This window comes from Diceros bicornis, chromosome 18 (genome assembly GCF_020826845.1).
Source record: "Diceros bicornis minor isolate mBicDic1 chromosome 18, mDicBic1.mat.cur, whole genome shotgun sequence".
NCBI classification, from domain to species: Eukaryota; Metazoa; Chordata; class Mammalia; order Perissodactyla; family Rhinocerotidae; genus Diceros; species Diceros bicornis.
In genome coordinates, this window is record NC_080757.1 from 45,984,741 (window position 1) to 45,998,246 (window position 13,506).

Genomic DNA, 13,506 nt, shown 5'->3' on the forward strand with positions numbered 1-13,506 from the left:
ATCTAAATGACAGAAAATTCCAAATAGTTATCATAAAGAAACTCAGTGAGTTACAGAAAACTCAGAAAGACAGTTTAATGATCTCAGGAATAAAATCAGTGAACAGAGGGAATTCTTCACAAAAGAGATTGAAACTGTAAAATAAATTCAGAAATGTTGGACATGAAAAACACAATGAATGAGATAAAGAAAAATCTGCAGTACTTAAGAAACAGAGCTGATATTATGGAGTACAGAGTCAGCAGTTTAGAGGACAGAAATATAGAAATGCTGCAGATGGAGGAGGACAGAGAACTAAGACTAAAAAGAAATGAAGAAATTTTCTGATAAATATCTAACTCAATTAGGAAATGCAGCATAAGGATTATAGGTATTCCAGAGGGAGAAGGGAGGGAGAGAGGAGCAGAGAGCTTGTTCAAAGAAATAATAGCTGAGAACTTCCCAAACCTGGAGAAGGAGTTGCAATTACATATAAATGAAACCAGTGGAACTCCTAATTACATTAATATAAAAAGATCTTCTCCAAGGCATATATTAGTAAAACTGGCAAAAATCAATGACAAAAAATACTAAGGGCAGCAAGGCAGAAGAAGAAAAGCTACAAAGGAACCCCTGTCAGGCTTTCAGCGGATTTCTCAGCATAAAACTTACAGGCTAAGAGAGAGTGGAGTGATGTATTCAAAATTATGAAAGACAAAAACTTTCAGCCAGGAATACTCTATCCAGTGAAACTATCCTTCAGATATGATGGAGAAATAAAACTTTTGCAGATAAACAAAAGTTGAGGGAGTTCATCACCCCAAGACCCCCCCATCTCCCACAAAAAATAAAAAGGCCCTCATACCTGAAAAAAAAAAAAAAAAAGAAGGGGTTTACAAAGCCTTGAGCAAGGAGATAAATAGACAAAATCAGAAAATTGCAATTCCCAATCAGAACAGGTTAGCAAACACTTAATTATAATATTAAAGATAAAGGGAAGGAAAGCATCAAAAATAACTATAATCACTTCATTTTAATCACAGACTCACAACACAAAACGGAATAAGTTGTGACAACAATAACTTAGATGGAGAGGAGGAAAGGGATGGAACCTGCTGAGACTAAGGAAATAAGAGTCTATCAGAAAATGGACTATCTCATCTATGAGATCTTTTATACGAACCTCATGGTAACCACTAAACAATTAGAACAGAGACACAAGTGATAAATATGAGAAAACCATCATAGAGAAACAGCAAAATGAAGTGGCAGTAGGAAATACACAGGACGGGAAACAAGGGAAATACAGAACAACTAGAAAACAAGTGATAAAATGGGAGTATTAAGCCTCATATATCAATAATCACTCAAAATGTAAATAGATTGAATTCTCTAATCAAAAGACACAGAGTGGCTGGATGGATTAAAAAACAAGACTCAACAATATGCTGCCTCCAGGAAACACATTTCAGCTCTAAAGACAACCACAGGCTCAGAGTGAAGCGATGGAAGAAGATATTCCAAGCTAACGGCAAACAAAAGAAAGCAGGTATTGCCATACTTATATCAGACAAAGCAGACTTCAAGATAAAATAATAAGAGAGACAAAGAGGGGAAGTATATGATGATAAAAGGGACACTCCACCAAGAGGACATAGCACTTATAAGTATATATACACCTAACACAGGAGCACCAAAGTACGTAAAGCAACTATTAACAGACCTAAAAGGAGAAATTAACAGCAACACAATAATAGTAGGGGACCCCAAAACCCCACTTATATGAATGGACACATTATCCAGACAGAAAGTCAACAGAGAAGTAGTAGAATTAAATGAAAAACTAGAGGAGATGGATGTAGTAGATATACGTAGAACACTCCATCCAAAATCAACAGAATACACATTCTTCTCAAGTGCACATGGAACATTCTCAAAGATAGACCGTATGTTGGGAAACAAGGCTAGCCTCAATAAATTTAAGAAGATTGAAATCATATCAAGCATCTGTTCTGACCATAATGCTATGAAACTAGAAATCAACTACAAGAAAAAAGCTGGTAAAGTGACAAATATGTGGAGACTAAACAACATGCTACTGACCAATGGATCATTGAAGAAATTAAAGGAGAAATCAAAAAATATCTGGAGACAAATGAAAATGAAAATACACCATACCAACTCACATGGGATGCAGCAAAAGTGGTTCTAAGGGGGGAAATTCGTAGCAATACAGGCCCACCTCAACAAACAAGAAAAATCTCAAATAAGTAGTCTTAAACTACACCTAACAGAACTAGAAAAAGAAGAACAAACAAAGCCCAAAGTCAGCAGAAGGAGAGAAATAATAAAAATTAGAGCAGAAATAAATGAAATTGAAACAAACAAAAAAGCAGTAGAAAGGATCAATGAAACTAAGAGCTGATTCTTTGAGAAGATAAACAAAATTGACAAACCCTTAGCCAGACTCACTAAGAAAAAATAAATTCATTTCAAATAAATAAAATTAGAAATGAAAGAGGAGAAATTACAACAGATACCACAGAAATACAAAGGATTATAAGAGAGTACTGTGAAAAAATATCTGCCAACAAATTGGAAAATTTAGAAGAAATGGATACATTCTTATACTCATACAACCTCCCAAAACAGAATCAAGAAGAAATAGAGGGGCCAGCCCGGTGGCTTAATGCTTAAATTCACGTGCTCTGCTTTGGTGGCCCAGGGTTTGCCGATTTGGATCCTGGGTGCGGCCTGCGTACCTCTCATCAAGCCATGCTGAGGCGGCATCCCACAAAGAAGAGCTACAACTCTACAGCTATGATATACAGCTATATACTGGGGCTTTGGGGAGAAAAAAGAAAAAGAGGAAGATTGGCAATAGATGTTAGCACAGGGCCAATCTCCCTCAAAAAAAAAGAAGAAATAGAGAATCTGAAAAGACTAATCACAAGGAAAGATAGAAACAGTAATCAAAAACCTCCCAAACAGTCCAGGACTGGATGGCTTCTCAGGAGAATTCTACCAGACATTCAAAGATTTGATACCTATCCTTCTCAAACTACTTCAAAAAATTGAAGAATACTGAACATTTCCCTAATGCATTCTACGAGGCCAACATCACCCTAATCCCAAAGCCAGACAAGGACAACACAAAGAAGGAAAGTTATAGGCCAATATCACTGATGGACATGGATGCAAAATCCTCAACAATATATTAGCAAACCAAATACAGCAATACATTAAGAGGATCATACACTGTGATCAAGTGGGATTTATATCAGGAATGCAGGGATGGTTCAACATCTGCAAATCAATCAGTGTGATATACCACATTAACAAAATGAGGAAAAAAACCACATCATCATCTCAGTAGATTCAGAGAAAGCATTTGACAAGATCCAACATCCATTTATGATAAAAACTCTCAGTAAAATGAACATAGAAGGAAAGCATTTCAACATAATAAAGGCCATATATGACAAACCCACAGCGAATATCATACTCAATGGGGAAAAACTGAAGCCATCCTTCTAAGAACAGGAACAAGACAAGGGTGCCCACTCTCACCACTCTTATTCAACATGATACTTGAGGTTTTGGCCAGAGCAAGTAGGCAAGAAAAAGAAATAAAAGTTTTTCAAATAGGCAATGAAGAAGTGAAACTCTCTCTGTTTGCAGATGACATGATTCTATATATGGAAAACCCTAAAGAATCTGTTGGAAAACTATTAGAAATAATTAACAACTACAGCAAGGTTGCAGGGTACAAAATCAACTTACAAAAATCAGTTGCATTTCTATACTCTAATAACGAACTAACAGAAAGAGAACTCAAGAATACAATCCCATTTACAATTGCAACAAAAAGAGTATCTAGGAATAAATTTAACCCAGGAGGTGAAAGAAAAGATCTATACACTGAAAACTGTAAGACATTATTGAAAGAAATCGATGATGACAAAGAAATGGAATCATACTCCAGGCACATATATTGGAATCCCAATCCCAATCCCAATCCCAATCAGAATCCCAATGGTATTCTTCATGGAAGTAGAACAAAGAATCCTAAAATTTATATGGAACAACAAAAGTCCCAGAATAGCTAAAGCAATCATGAGAAAAAAGAACAAAGCTGGAGGCGCCACAATCCCTGACTTCAAAATATACTGCAAAGCTATGGTAATCAAAACAGCATGGTACTGGTGCAGAAACAGACACACAGATCAATGGAACAGAATTGAAATCTCAGACATAAAACTACACATTTACGGACAGCTAATCTTTGACAAAGGAGCCAAGAACATACAATGGAGAAAGGAAAGTCTCTTCGATAAGTGGTGTTGGGAAAACTGGACAACCACATGCAAAAGAATGAAAGTAGACCATTATCTTTTGTCATACACAAAAATTAACTCAAAATGCATTAAAGACTTGAAGGTAACACGTGAAATCATAAAAGTCGTAGAAGAGAATATAGGAAGTACACTCTTTGACATAGGACTTAGAAGGATCTTTTCAAATATGATGTCTACTTGGGGAAGGGAAAGAAAAGAAAAAATAAACAAATGGGACTTCATCAGACTAAAGAGCTTCTGCAAGGCAAAGGAAACCAGGAACAAAATGAAAAGACACCCCACCAACTGGGAGAAAATATTTGCAAATCATATATCCGACAAGGGTTTAATCTCCAAAATATATGAAGAACTCACACAACTCAACAACAGAAAAACAAACAACCTGATCAAAAAATGGGCACAGGATCTGAACAGACATTTTTCCAAAGCAGAGATACGGATGGCCAATAGGCACATGAAAAGATGTTCAACATCACTAATCATCAGGGAAATGCAAATCAAAACTGTGCTAAGACATCACCTTATACCCGTATAGAATGGCTATAATCAGCAAGACAAAAAATAACAAATGTTGGAGAGGATGTGGAGAAAAGGGAACCCTCATACACTGCTGGTGGGAATGCAAACTGGTGCAGCTACCATGGAAAACAGTATGGAGATTCCTCAAAAAAATTAAAAATGGAAATCCCATATGACCCAGCTATCCCACTACTGAGTATTTATGCAAAGAACTTGAAATCAACAATTCAAAGAGACTTATGCACCCCTATGTTCATTGCAGCATTATTCACAATAGCTAAGACGTGGAAGCAACCCAGGTGCCCATTGACTGATGAATGGATAAAGAAGATGTGATATATATAAACACAATGGAATACTACTCAGCCATAAAAAGGACAAAATTGTCTAATTTGCAACATCATGGATGGACCTCGAGGGTATTATGTTAATCAGAATAAGCCAGAGAAAGAGAAACAGTGTAGGATTTCACTCATATGTGGAAGATAAACACATGGATAAAGAGAACAGATGAGTGGTTATCGGAGGGGAAGGGGAGGGAGGTTTGAGAAGGGGGTAAAGGGGTACATATGTATGGTGACAAATAAAAATTAGACTATTGGTGGTGAGCCTGATGCAGTCTATACAGAAATTGATATATAATAATGTGCACCTGATCTCCTTGCTCAAAGGGTTGTAAACCTTTGCCTTTTTGTTACAGGTAGGAGGGCTTCCTTTGTCACTTCTTGTAAGGAAGGTCTAGTGGTGATGAACTCCCTCAGCCTTTGTTTTTATTTTATTTTATTTATTTTTATTTTTATTTTTATTTTTGTGAGGAAGATCAGCCCTGAGCTAACATCCATGCTAATCCTCCTCTTTTTGCTGAGGAAGACCGGCTCTGAGCTAACATCTATTGCCAATCCTCCTCCTTTTTTTCCCCCCAAAGCCCCAGTAGATAGTTGTATGTCGTAGCTGCACATCCTTCTAGTTGCTGTATGTGGGTCGCGGCCTCAGCATGGCCGGAGAAGCGGTGCGTTGGTGCATGCCTGGGATCCGAACCCGGGCCACCAGCAGCGGAGCGTGTGCACTTAACCGCTAAGGCATGGGGCCTGCCCCCTCAGCTTTTGTTTATCTGGGAAAGCTTTTCTTTCTTCATCCTATCTGAAGGATAGTTTCACTGGATAGAGTATTCTTGGCTGTAGGTTTTTGTCTTTCAGTATTTTTAATATGTCATTGCATTGTCTCCTAGTCTGTCCAATTTCTGCTGAGAAATCCACTGAAAGCCTGATAGGGGTTTCTTTGTAGGTTATTTTCTTCTGCCTTGCTGTCCTTAATATTTTTTCTTTGTCATTGACTTTTGCCAGTTTTGCTATTATATGCTTTGCAGAAGGTGTTTTTTGCAGTGATGTAATTAGGAGTTCTGTTGGCTTCATGTACTTGCAAGTCCAGTTCTTTCTCCAGGTTTGGAAAGTTCTCAGCTGTTATTGCTTTGAACAAACTCTCTGCTCCTTTCTCCCTCTGGAATACCTGTAATTCTTACGTTGCTTTTCCTAATTGAGTCAGATATTTCTTGAAAGATTTCTTCATATTTTAAAAATCTTAGTTCTTTCTCCTCCTCTACCTGAAGCATTTCTATATTTCTGTCTTCTAAATCACTAATTCTGTCCTCCATAACATCAGCTCTATTTTTTAGGGTTTCTAGATTATTTTTTTTTCTCATTAATCGGGTTCTTCATATGCAGAATTTTTTTTTTTTTAAGAGCTACATTCTCTTTGATGAAGTATTCCTTCTGCTCATTAATTTTATTCCTGAGCTTATTGAACTGTCTTTCTGGGTTTTATTATAATTCATTGAGTTTCTTTATGACAGCAATTTTGAATTCTCTGTCATTGAGATTGTAACTTTCTGTGACTTCATAATTGATTTCTGGAGACTTGTATTTTCCTTCAGCTCTGATGTGTTGGCTGTAGTTCTTCATGCTTTTTGATGAATTGATCCTTTGCTGGCACGTTTGTTGCAGTGTCAGGTTGCAGATTCCACTTGCCGCTGCTCAGGGGGAGAAGGAGCTCTGTTTGCTGATCCTGCCCCGTCTGCTGGAACTTGTGCATGTAGGGTTGCTCTTTGTTTCCGAGGGCTGGCTTCAGCTGCTCTGTAGGTTGCGTTCACATGGGCAGGGCCTCTGCGCTGGGTGAGCAGGTTGGCCACCAAAGGTGGAGCCTCTGTGCTTGGCAGGAGACTGGCTGAGCTTCTGAGCTCCAGGTGGGAGGGGAGCCTATGCGGGGGCTGAGCTGCCACTCTATGGGTCCCGTGGGCTGCTCTGCTCCAGGGGCAGGGGCACCTTCTGAACAGGTGGGTCGACTTCTCCCCTGCTCTGTGCTGCACCACCACTTGGTCGGAGTCACAGGCTGTCGTGCTCTGTGGGCAGTGGTGCCCTCTGAGTGGGTGGGGTGCCTTCTCGCCTTCGCTGTGGTTGCTGGCTGGTGCCTTCACTGGGGTTGAGCTGCCACTCGGTGTTGAGTGTTCCTATCAGTGGAACTGCTGCTGCACGTGCCAGTGGTCACTCCTGCAGGCCATGGTACAACTCTGAACCTGTTCGTGTAGGCTGGGCTGTCCCCGCTTCCCATTACAATCATGCTGGCTGCTGTGTGAGGATCTGTTACCTAGCTTGCTGCCACTGGGATTGGAGAGGCATGCGCTCACCTAGTTCCACTGCCTCTTGAGGATCCAGTCGACCCACCTTCAGTTGCAGAGCTATGTGGATCTCTCAGACGTCCTGTTGTGCTGTGCAGGGAATCCTCTGCTGGTTAATGAATGTCCATGTAGTTGTAACTTAGTGGTGGAGAGACAAAGGGAACAGCTTATTCCACCATGATGCTGATGTCACTGTGTCTGAAATTAATTCTTAGTAGTATTTTGAATAGAAAATCAACTTTTCTAACATATTCTTCTACATTTTCTTTTACAGTTTTGTGAGTACTTGAGTAGCACAACCATGTTTCGGAATAGTCTCAAGATGCTTCTTACTGGAGGGAAATCAAGTCGTAAAAACAGATCAAGTGGTAAGTGACTACACTACATTTATTCTGTGTGATATTTTAAAAGAGGAAGTTCTTTTAGGGATCTCAATTAATGCTACAACACCTTATATATTATTTATTAAATCATTTATTTAATTTAGAAAAAGAAAGTTTATATACCTATAGGCTGTCATACTCTTTTTTTAAAAGGTAGGAACACTTGAATATTGATCAGGAACAGTCAGGTATAGAAAAAGTTTGTGAAGGAAAAATATTTATTTCTAATATATGCAAGTGTAATATTTCTGTGCAATACTCATTAAAAACCTTCTAGACCTAAATTTACTTTTTGAGTTATCATGCGAAATTATTTCATTCCTAAGGACTCTTTGGGGAATGAGACTATAAAAATAGGAACTGTCCTGAAAGGATTATACAGAAAGTGAAATATAAATTGCAGATTTTTACAGTCATTAACATGAAGTTTCTAATGTTTTTTTAAGAACAAGAGGGTAATTCTTAGGGTTTTAGGGTAAATTCACACTAAAACTGTATGTACTTTTTTGGGAGAAATATTGAAGAGAAATCTGCTAAATGTTTGTTTTCTGTTATTGGGTTGTAGATATTTATTATATTCTTTTACTCTTTTCAGTTTTCTAATTTTTCTGCATTTTATAAGTTTGCATTGGTAATATACCCATTATCATTCACTTCAAAATGTTTTTTAACTCCCGTTGTGATTTCTTCTTGATCCATAGATATTTAAAGTATAATTGTTCATTTCCAAACAGTTGGTGATTTCCTGGTTATCTTTTTATTAGCTTAGCTTAATTGTACTCTTATCAGAGAACCTATCCTGTATTATTTTATTCTTTTGATATTTATTGAGATTTGCCTCACAGCTCAGCATATGATTAATTTTGTTGAATGTTCTGAATGCACCCAAAAATAATGTGGATTCTGCAGTTATTGGGTGTACCATAGGTCAGCTTTGTTAATGGTGGTCCTCAAATATTTTGTATCCTTATTTTTAAAAAATTATTTACTGAGAAAGGTGTGATTAAATTTTACACTATGATTGTGGAATTGTCTCTTTCTCCTTCTAGTTCCTGACAGTTTTTGTCTTGATGTCTTACATATTTGGAAGCTATCTTATTAGATACATTGAAATTTAGAATTGCTATATCTTCCTGGTAAATTGACTATTTTATCATAATGAAATGTCCCTCTTTATTTCTAGTAATGCCTTTTGTTTGAAAGTTCACTTTGTCTGATCTTAGTATAGCTATCCCAGCTTTCTTTTGATTAGTGTTTGCAAGGTATGATTTGTTCCATTCTTGTACTTTAACATTTCTATATGGTTATACTGTTAATAGCATCTAGTTGAGTTTTCTTTTTTTATTCCTTAAGACAACTTTTTTCTCTTAAGGGGGACATTGATTCATCTGCATTAATTCAACCAGTGATATATTTGGGTTTAAATATAACATATTACTATGTGCTTTGTACTTGTCTTGCCTGTTCTATGCTTTCTCCTTCTGCTTTCTTCCTTTATTTTGAATTGATCACAACAGTTTTTATTATTTTACATCTCCCCCCTATTGTCTTGGAAATCATACACTCTTATAATTTTTCAGTGGTTGCCTTGAAGATTAAAACATCAGTTAGTTTGATGTCAATTGGTACTTTTACCCACTTCTTTGACAGAGCAAGAGCTTTATATTTTTTTCACCCATATGTATTTTAAAGTTCACAAGACGTTATTATTGTTGCTTTATGTAGTCAAAGTTATTTAAGTTTACCCACACATTTGACCTTTTTCATTGATTTGCATTTCTTCTGCATCTCCCACTTTCTAGATGGGATCACCTTTCATTTTGTCTTGAGAACATCCTTTATAATTTACTTTTGTTGGAATCTTCATCTGGCAAATTTACTTTGCTCTTTTTAAATCTGAAAATATCTTCATTTTGCCTTTGTTTTTTGCAGGATATTTTTGCTGGGAGTAGAATTCTATGTTGGCTATTTTCTTTTAGTACTTTCAAATATTGTTCATTGTCTTCTGACTTCTTGAATTATTTCTGATGAGAGGTCAGCTGTCGGTCTATTGCTGCATCTTTAAAGGCGATATGTCTTTTTTCTCCTTGTTTTTAGTTTTCCAGATTTACATTGATGTGCCTAGGAGTGGTTTTCTTTTTGTCTATCTTTGTCTATTATCTATTTATTTATGTTTGTAGGGTTTCTTGAATCTGTGGCTTGATGTCTTTCATCAGTTTTGGAAAGCTATTACCCATTATCTCTTCATGTTTTAATTTTTTTCCCATTTTCTCTCTCTTCTTTCTTTCTAGGACTCTAGTTATGCATTTGATAGACCACATGCATATCATCTATGTCTCTTACATTCTCTTTCTATCCTTTCCTCTCTATATGCCTCATGCTGGATATTTTCTTTTGATCTTATAGTTCACTAATTCATTCTTCATTGGTTTATGATCTACTCTTAACTGTATTCAGTTCCTATTTTTAGTTTTTGTATATTTCAGTTCTAGAACTTCCATTTGCTTTAATTTGGAAATAATTTGAAGCTTACTGAAAGGGTGCAATAATAGTACAAAGAACTTAACATACTCTTCCGCAGATTCACAGATTATTAACTTTTCGCTGCATTTGCTTTATCATTCTCTCTCTACACGTATGCACACACTCTGTCTCCCTCTTTCCCCCACTCCACCCTCTCTCTCAATCACTTTTTTTTTTTTTTTTTTTTTGATGAGGAACATTAGCCCTGAGTGAACATCTGTTGCCAGCCCTCCTCTTTTTGCTGAGGAAGATTGGCCCTGGGTTAACATCTGTGCCCATCTTCCTCTATTTTATATGTGGGACACCTGCCACAGCATGGCTTGATAAGCGATGCATAGGTCTGTGCCTGGGATCTGAAGCTGGGAACACTGGGCTGCTGAAGTGGAAGGTGGGAACTTAACCACTATGCCACCAGACCGGCCCCAAACTCATTTTTTTTTAAATCACTTGAGAGTAAGTTAAATACATCATGCCACTTTACTCCTAAATTTTTCAGTGTGTTATTTCTTAAGGACAAGGAGATTCTTTTACATAACCACAGTACAGTTAACAACCTCAGACAATTTAACATTGATACAATACTTTTATCCAATCTACCATATATTTTCCAAATTTTTTCTAGTTACCCAGTAATTTCCTTTATAGAATTTCCCCCCTTCCTTACCAAGATCCAGTCCAAGATAAGATATTGCATTACTTCTCTTGTCTTTTTACTCTCATTTAGTTTGAAAAACTTTCTCAGCCGTTCTTAACATTTTTAAAGAATAAAAGTTTTGTATCTTTTTAAAAAACTAGAATGCTTCTAATTTGGGGTTTGATTTTTTTTTTTTTTGTATTAGATTCAGATTATGTCTCTGTGATTTGAATGTTACATAAAATGTCACAGCTGGAGGTACACAATGTCCATCTGTCACTCATAAGTGATTTTGATGACCAAATCACAGTGCTGTCCAGTTTCTCTGCTATATGGATACTAATTTTCCCCTTTCAACTTAAAAACAATCTGCAGGTAGACACCATTTGTTTCTTTTTATTGTTTTCAGTTCTTTGCCAGTATTCTCAATCTGTCTCTTATCTCCCTGAACATAGTAAGTCTATATATTTATTTATCTTAAAGTTTGTGTTTGATAACTCTAAAAGTGTCTGTTTCTATTGTCTGTTTCTTTTGGCTTTTACTAATGTTATTTTATTTCCTCCTGTGCCTAGTTATTTTTTTAAAATAAGCTTTTCATTTCGGGTTAATTTTAGATTTACAGAAAAGTTGCAAAGATAGTACAGAGAATTCCTGTATGCCCCTTACCCAGTTTCCCCATTGTTACATCTTATGTTACTGTGGTGCATTTGTCAAAACTAAGAAACCAACAGTGGTACATTACTATTAACTAAACTCCAGACTTTTATTTGGATTTCATTAGTTTTTCCATTAATGTCCTCATTTTGTTCCAGAATCCAATCCAGAGAACTACATTTCATTTAGTTTTTATGTCTTCCCAGAATTGATTGGGTTTGGCAGAAGACAAATTTTAATTGTCATTACCCCACTGGTCACTCTTTGATTTTATATTTACAAACACACACACACACACACACACACACACACACACACACACAGAGATCCAAGCTGCCTCCAAATTTGACATTTAAAGAAATGGTCTATCCAAAATTTGTTTTCTGGCCTAGAACTATGATTTTCTTAGACACCTTGGTTGTTCACTGTTGACACTAGCACTAGTGTTTTCTATCACTTCATAACAATTACTTCATATAAGATAAATAGTAGAAAACAATAAAGCCATATTAAGATGCAGATGCTGGATAGTCTTTTTGACCTGAGTACTAGATAAGTGACTCATTTCTACATGCTATCTCTATTAGAAGTAAGCATCAAATTTGTGCTTTAGCAAAATTACAAATTATTATATCCTAGACTTTTGAGTAACTACATGTCAAGATTTTACTGTAGTGTTCAAGCTAATTTCTTTGATTTACTGCATATCTAATTATAGTAATGATTTTGGGGGGTCTTATTCTAGTATTATTCTTCTCAGTGGTTTTTCATTTAAAATTTTTATAATTTAGAGTAGTTAGAAGTTAGAGTAGTTATAAAAATAGTGATTTGTATTCTATATGGAAAGAACTCTTTCTGTAGAGAAGCAGTACATTTTTTCCAAATGTACTCCAAAGCAAGAATTCCAAAGCAAGAATAAATTTTATATTAAAAGAAAAAGTATGTGTGTGGAATGACATCATTAGTTTTTTTATCATTACAATTTTTCCTTTAATCATTAATGAATAATTGGGTGGATACTTTATTCTTTATATTAACTTTGGCTCATGGCTTATTTTTAAGGTTAATAAGGTAAGTTTTCTCATAGGCATAACCATTTGTTTTGTTTTAGGAAACCAACTTAGTATTTAGGTTAAAAAGCATTTGTCATAAAGGGAAGTTGCCTGTTTTAATTTGTCTTTTAGAAGTTGATCTGAACTTTTGTGTGGGCCACTAGATAAATATTTTACACAAATAGATTTATATCAAGTAATAACAATGAATTTTCTCAGGCAAAGTTTTCCCCCTAAGGACGTGTGAATATCAGCTTTGAATTTTATAACTTAATTCAGATTTATGAAGTGAAAATTGTTTCTGATGCATGTAGAACTAGGTATTCCTAAGTTTTGTGAAAAGACAACTGTGTGGCTCTTTTCAATTATGAGTTATAAGGAAAATATATATATTTCTATGTTTTCTAAAAGTTAAATGTTTATGTATATTTTCTTAACTTTTGTCTTAACTTTATTATTTAAAATCGTGCTAGTAATTGGTAAAAGTTCAAGTAGCCTTCTTTGATATAAGTAATTCCATTATCTGGTATCATTGTGTCATTGTTTTGGTAAATCATCATTCAAGCATGAGGGGGGAAAATACTGTCAATTTCAGATATTTGAGAACTCATAAAGCATAGTACCCTAAGTATAACACAGCCATTGGAAGAAATAAAATTACTTGAGGCTGTCTCCTAGCAAAATAAAAAATAAATGTGAGGAAGTCTCGAGATGAAGAAAGAAAAGTGAACAA

At 35.9% G+C, this 13,506-nt stretch overlaps 1 protein-coding gene across 7 annotated transcripts in view; it reads left to right on the forward strand.

Moving 5' to 3' along the window:
• TANC2 (tetratricopeptide repeat, ankyrin repeat and coiled-coil containing 2) overlaps positions 1-13,506 on the forward strand; it is a 401,816-nt gene that overhangs the window by 66,675 nt on the left and 321,635 nt on the right. For 6 of the 7 annotated variants that reach the window (XM_058561312.1, XM_058561306.1, XM_058561307.1 and 3 more), the window contains exon 2: positions 7,802-7,895. In XM_058561312.1, coding sequence (XP_058417295.1) covers positions 7,829-7,895 — 67 coding nt within the window. In that variant the 5' untranslated portion in view covers positions 7,802-7,828. Of the gene's footprint in view, positions 1-7,799; positions 7,896-13,506 lie in introns of all 7 variants that reach the window. The other variant, XM_058561308.1, reaches the window with a different exon arrangement.